The sequence below is a fragment of the Mandrillus leucophaeus genome, unplaced genomic scaffold (assembly GCF_000951045.1).
Source record: "Mandrillus leucophaeus isolate KB7577 unplaced genomic scaffold, Mleu.le_1.0 Scaffold18, whole genome shotgun sequence".
NCBI lineage: Eukaryota > Metazoa > Chordata > Mammalia > Primates > Cercopithecidae > Mandrillus > Mandrillus leucophaeus.
Window position 1 is genome coordinate 2,651,578 of NW_012101809.1, and position 7,107 is coordinate 2,658,684.

General features: G+C 35.7%; 1 protein-coding gene across 4 annotated transcripts in view; it reads left to right on the forward strand.

Annotated features, from left to right (window-relative positions):
• BTRC (beta-transducin repeat containing E3 ubiquitin protein ligase) overlaps positions 1-7,107 on the forward strand; it is a 228,348-nt gene that overhangs the window by 114,311 nt on the left and 106,930 nt on the right. For 3 of the 4 annotated variants that reach the window (XM_011977424.1, XM_011977426.1, XM_011977423.1), the window contains one exon: positions 6,061-6,138. The exons of the other annotated variant lie outside the window; for it this stretch is intronic. In XM_011977424.1, coding sequence (XP_011832814.1) covers positions 6,061-6,138 — 78 coding nt within the window. The remainder of the gene's footprint in view (positions 1-6,060; positions 6,139-7,107) is intronic. 4 annotated transcript variants of the gene reach the window in all.

Consider the following 7,107-nt stretch of genomic DNA (forward strand, 5'->3'; position numbering starts at 1 on the left):
CAAAAAGCTATAAAAGACTTTTGAGCAGGAAAGAAACCTTTTCAGAATGATGATTTTAATGGCCGGGCAGCCCAATGCTTTGGGAGGCCGAGGTGGGTGGATCACTCGAGGTCAGGAGTTCAAGGCTAGCCTGGCCAACATGGTGAAACCCCGTCTCTACTAAAAATACAAAAAAAAAAAAAATTAGCTGGGCGTGGTGGCGCATGCCTGTAATCCCAGCTACTCGGGAGGCTGAGGCAGGAGAATCGCTTGAACCCAGGAGGCGGAGGTTGTAGTGAGCCGAGGTCACCACTGCACTCCAGCCTGGGTGACAGAATGAGACTCTGTCTCAAAAAAAAAGAAAAAGATTCTAACTCTAGTGTATACAATATATCAGATATAGATTTAGGCAAGGATGTCAGAAGGCTTTCTCAATAGTAATATCACTGGTAAGAGGTGTTGTGGGTCTGGACTAGAGTAGAAGCAGTGGAAACGCAAAAGTAGGGTCAGAGGTATTAAAATAGATGATTCAAAGGAAAAGTTTATAGACCGGAAATTAGCTGGATATGTTCAAAGGAAAAAAAAAAGGAATGAGTAAAAACTGAGGATTTAAGTCTAGGATAAAAAGAAAAGTTGGGAGGAAAAGGGCTGACCTAGAAATGAGTGAGGATGGTAAAAGAGTGCTTTAAATTTAGATATGTTGATTTTGAGACTGTTTAAGCGTATCACCTGAATACTTTAATATAATTACTCTATCTTTTTTATTTACCCAAGTTGGTTGTGGAAACATTTTATCCAAAATGCATCCCTGAGGTCTAATGCATGAGCTTTAGCAGTATTTCCTTTATTGACCTTTTCCTACCCAAACCTCTGTTACTGTGTCTGCAGGTGTTACAGCCCAAATACATCTAGTTTGAAGTTAAATTCAAAGTTGACAGGGAGACTTTTATCCTGCCCTTTCAATTCTAAGCTAGTAAGCACTGAGCTAATAAATAAATATTTGAGTTAATATAAAAGGTAGCAAGTTGTGCACTGGGCTAATAAATAAATATTTGAGTTAATATAAAAGGTAACAAGTTGTATAACAACTTTTACAGAAATATTTTAATATACTATAGTCCCCACTTATTCATAGGGGGTATGTTCCCCAGTGGATGCCTAAACCACAGATAGTTCTGAACTCCATGTATATTATGTTTTTTCCTATGGACACATACCTATGATAAAGTTTAATTTATAAATTAGGCATAGTAATAAAAGTTACATGAATGTGCTCTCTCAAAATATCTTACTGTACTGTACTCACCCTTCTTATGATGATGTGAGACAATAAAATGCCTGTGTGATGAGATGAAGTGAGGTAAATGACCTAGGCATTGTGACACAGTATTAGGTTACTACTTACCCTTTGACAGTATGCCACCTGCTTCAGGTGATCCTGGATTATTGAGCCATGAAGATGTTGGTGGTGGGATGTCAGGAGCAGACAATGTCAATGACTCATGGTCGAGTAGCATGTACAGTGTGGGTACATTGGACAAACGGATAATTCACATCCTGGGCAGGACAGAGCTACTCAGAAAGGTGCACAATTGAAAACTATTTCTAGAATTTTCCATTCGATATTTTAGGACCTCGGTTGACCGTAGTAACTGAAATTACATGAGTAAAACTGTGGATAAGAGGGGACTACTGTAATGCTGCTATTCGTAGAATATTATTACTCAAGGACTACAAACACATTCTGCAATTTATTTACTGTAATGAAACTTTCCATCTGAGTATTGGGAATCTGTTGTTCTGAGCAGTCAGGTTTGCTTAGGGTTGGTTTAAAGTTAAGCAGTAGAGTATAACATTAATTACATTTGATGGAATTTTCCCCCTAAAATGTATTTTTCACTTATCTAACTTTTCTCCCCTTTCTTAACATTTTATTATGGATTTAATTAATTTTTATTTTGACATAACTTCAGATTTATAGACAAAAGAGTAGCACAAAGAATCTCCTTACACCCTTTCACATAGATTTACCTAATGTTAACATGTTCCCACATTTGTATTATAGCTGTTTATAAATACACATACACACTCATATACGTCCATTTATGTATTGTTTTTTCTGAACCATTTGAAAGTTACAGATGTAATGTTCCATCCCCCCTAATTGTTTCAGTGCATGTTTCCAAAAAAAACAAAGATATTTTAATAAAAATAATCACAGTACAGATTATCAAAGTCAGGAAATTGAATGGATAAACAAAACTGTGGCACATCCGTACAGTAGATAATACTACTTGGCAATAAAAGGAAAAGAAATACTGGTATTTGCAACAACATGAGTAGATCTCAGATATTTTATGCTAAGTGATAAAAGCCAGATTCAAAGGTTACATATGATATAATTCCATTTATGTGACATTCTGAAGACGGCAAAAATTATTGAGTCAACAAATCAGTGATTTTCAGTGGGGAGTGGGTTGACTATTAAGGAGAATTTCGAGGGAATTTTAGGAGCGATGGAATTTTTCATTTTTTAATGGTGGTGTTATACAACTATATGTTTTTGTTAAAACTTACAGAACTATGTACCAAAAAGGGTGAATTTTTCTGTATGTAAATTTTAATGGTGGGGAAACAATCAGGAAATTAATATTGATACAGTGTTATTAGTTCATCTGCAGAACTTACTAAAAATTTTCCAATTGCCTCAACAGCGTGTGCGGTACCTCTTTAGTTTCCTTTAATCTGAAACAATTCCTTAGTCTATTTCATGGCCTTGACATTTCTTAGGTACAGACTAGTAACTTTATGGAATAAAATACTCATTTTTGGGTTAGCCTGAAGTTGTCTTATAAGTAGATTTAAGTTTTGTGGTTTTGACAAGAATACCTCACAAGTGATGTGCCGTTTTCAGTACATCATATCAAAAGGCACATAATGTTAAGGTGGCATCTGCTGGATTTCTCCACTGTGAGGTTATTCTTTTTTCATCGTAACTATTAAGTATCTTACAGAAAAAATATTTTGAGATTGTGTGACTATCCTGTTACTTGTCAAACTTTCACTCATTTATTCTAGTTTTAAATTTTACTTACGTTTTTGAGATGGTGTGTTGCTGTGATGCCCAGGCTGTTCTCAAACTCCTGGGCTCAAGCAGTCCCTCTGCCTCCACCTCCTGAGCAGCTGAGATTACAGGCACATGCCACAGTACTGGGCTCACTTGCTAATTTTAGCACCTATTGATGATTCTTGCTTATATTAATCACTTATCCTTAAATAGAATTTATTGGACATAATTTAGGTTGATGACCTAGGAAAATCATGCACATAGCTTATTGGGAATCCTCATAGATAAAGATGCAAGAAATAACTGTTGCTGAGAAATAACTGTCCTGGGTGATGTTGGACAGGCTTTGAGAACTATTGAGGTGACTACTTAGGTATAAATGGCTATTTCATCATTACCCCTTACCCTCAAGACTGTAGACCTAATCATCTCATTCACTGGCATTCTGCTTCTACTCTTCAGTATTAGGAGGGTACCTAATCCTTGTTCCTAATATCATGACTGTTTAATGTCCCTACCTCTATTTTTTTGTAACAACATTGTAAGTTGGATTTTTTGTTTGATTTGATTTCTCATGATGGATGGCCCAGAGTAAAAGTGTTGGGTTAATCTGTATTAAAAGAACATACCAATGTTTATGGGTTTTCCCCCTTTAAGAGTTATTTTTAACAATACCACTTAAATATTCTTTGCCCTAGTGGGATAGAAAGGGGAAAGGAACTCCTAAGGAACTCTGTGTTCTATGTTATGTTAGTAACACCCTTTAAGCTCCCTTTGTGTTTTCATTCTTTAGACATTTTAATAATACCCACCCAGTGGTTCCATCTAAATCTGATAAAATAGAGGGTCAGGAAGAAGAAAATTGTGAACATGGGCTAGTCACTACTCAGACTGTTAGGTTGAGATGACTGTTTTTCACTTTATAATTCAGTATGGAGGAGTTTGCCAGCAATTGTGTATCAGGCCAAGTACCTGTAGAATAAAAATGTGATTTATAGTATCTTTGGTACAACAAACTTCCAGCAAAAAATAATTAGGCTTCCAAGTTATATGATAACATTTCAAAAAACATAATTAATTTTGAAAAACAGGATCTTACACTGAATTAAACAGGTTTAGATTATCTGGTATTTTTCTTGTTTAAAGGAGGGTAGAATTTCATGCCCTGAAAGAGAGTTACTTACAAATTATAAGTTTATAATTGGATACTGGCTTAAGCTTTTATTATAAACGGCATTTAATTTTGGTGTTTAAAACATTGATCTTTACATTAAAAAAAAAAAGCAAAGTTAAATATACAACTTGATGTTATGGGTTAAATGTTGACCTTTACCTTTCTTTGTTTGATATTCTTACTTAGCGTGTATTGCCAGTTGCCTCATTTGTCAAGCTTTGCAGTCATTAATTCAATTATATCCTTCCTCCATTTTTTGGTAGATGATCTCCTTTCCTTTTTTTCCAAATAGGGAGGAAAAAAAGTTAGAACTCTGAAGTTGTTGAGTCTCTGTCCTTTTCTTTGTAATATAGCATGCTTTTTCTTTAATTTTAGGGACTTTTACAAGGGATCATCACAAATGTAAAATATCAAGTTAAACCTCATAAGATATTTCTGCCCAAAAGAAACACATTAGGGTACTGGCCTGTCAGGCTTACTAAAGGTGACACACAGGTGTTAGTCACAGAGGTGAAAGGGCCTCAGAATGACACAGTACATTTTTTCTCTTTCAGTGTCTTTCAAAATGTCTCTAATACAAACCAAAAAAGTGAAACTTACATGTAGGTTTAGAACACAGTAATGTTTGTATAATAATAATTTCATGCTTGTATGAAAATTTTCAGATAAACTCTCGTGTTAGAAATAGTTTCTGAACCTACAAATAAACTAACTCTCCAGTTAGAATGTTATGACTATATGTAATGTAAAGAATATATTAACTGCAAGTTTTTTGTTGTTGTTATTGTTTTGAGACTGAGCCTTGCTCTGTCACTCAGGCTGGAGTGCAGTGGTGTGATCTTGGCTCACTGCAACCTTCGCCTCCTGGGTTCAAGCGATTCTCCTGCCTCAGACTCCCGAGTAGCCGGGATTACAGGCACCCACCACCACACCCAGCTAATTTTGTATTTTGAATAGAGACAGAGTTTCACCATGTTGGCCAGGCTAGTCTCAAACTCCTGACCTCAGGTGATCTGCCCGCATTGGCTTCCCAAAATGCTGGGATTACAAATGTGAGCCACCGCACCCGGCACAACTGCAAGGTTTTAAATATTGATGTTACTAATGTCATTGCCGAAAATGGAACTCACATAATATGTAATTTGGATTTTCTGTATTTTGCCTTGTAGATAGTGATTTACATATGTTAACTAGCAGATTTTTAGTACTTATGAACTCGTTTTCAATTGGATTGTTGTTTTTTCCCCCTCCTACATATATAAAAACCTCACTGACATTTTAGGGTCCTCTAGCTGCTGTTTGAGGTGATAGTGCCAAGGAATGGACTCTAATCCTAAACTGCCAACTAAACTTTTTTAAGTCCTATGCTACTTTTATCAAAGAAAATAAAATCAAATCTGAGAAGAGGGGGAAGAGAAATAACTATTTTTAGGACCCAGACTTGGAGATCTGTGCCAACCAAACATTTACTATAATCGAGAGAAGGTAATAATCATGGTTTTAGTTGTCATCAGCTAAGTGTAGGCTGGAACTTTCTTGTATCCAGTGTCAACCTGTGTCAAAATGCAAGCTAGAGATCTAATGAATATGATCTCCTACACAGTGCTTAAAGATACATGAAATACTTCCCATGTAAATCCTTACATAGTTTATTTATATACATGGGCATATGTTTTATTTTACATATGTGTATATCTGTATGTATATATATCTTCAAGTGAATAATTGTATAAATATATGTATGTTCTAACTTACAGAATTAGAAATGTAATTCAGTTTACTCACACAGAATAAGATCAAAGACAATGAGAACTGAATTAAAGCTTACTTTCTTTCACAGAATTCCTCAGAGAGAGAAGACTGTAATAATGGCGAACCCCCTAGGAAGATAATACCAGAGAAGAATTCACTTAGACAGGTATGAAATTCAGCCTTACTTAAAATAAAAAGCTACCAGTAACAAAACAAAAGACAGCAAACCCGTGATGTGCCATTCTTTAAGCCCTGGAGCTTATATTAAGAGTACTCTGATGTTGACCTGGCCATAGCCATCACTCTCAATCAGGTGACATTGTTTTCCCAGTTATTTAAAAAACATTCTAGGTATACATGTACAGGACAGCTGGTTACATGCAGTGAATACAAAAATCAAGAGTTCTTGTTCAGGAAAAGTAACTTCAAATGCTTCTTAACTGTAGATGGTAGAATAGTTGACTTTAACTCCTATTTTCCTGTTAAGATTCTTCAGGCATTTTTTAAAAAGTATAAAAACAGATCTGCCTGTAATAAAGTTAGCCCTTTTAGTATGAGCAATATTTTGTTTGCTTTTTCTAGAAGGAAAGGCCATTATTAATAATAACTTAAAAAAAAAACAGTGGCCAGGCAAGGTGGCTCACGCCTGTAATCCCACCACTTTGGATGACTGAGGCAGGCGAATACTTGAGGTCGGGAGTTTGAGACCAGCCTGACCAACATGGATAAACCCAGTGTCTACTAAAAATACAAAAAATTTGCTGGGCGTGGTGGTGCATGCCTGTAATCCCAGCTACTCTGAAGGCTGAGGCAGGAGAATCGCTTGAACCCCAGAGGCGGAGGTTGTGGTGAGCCGAGATTATGCCATTGTACTCCAGCCTGGGCAACAAGAGCAAAACTTGCATCACAAAAAAAAAAAAAAAAAAAAAAAATTTGCTCACCAGCGTGCCCCAATAGAAGGTAACATTTTACTTGTGAAAGTTCAATACCATTGTGTTCTTGTAAAAATTAGAATGTCCTTGGCAAAAACAAAAAACACAAGTTCTTATGATGTTGCAGAGAATAAGTGTGCCATCTATTCATTTTTATTTATTTTATTTTATTTTATTTTATTTTATTTTATTTTATTTTATTT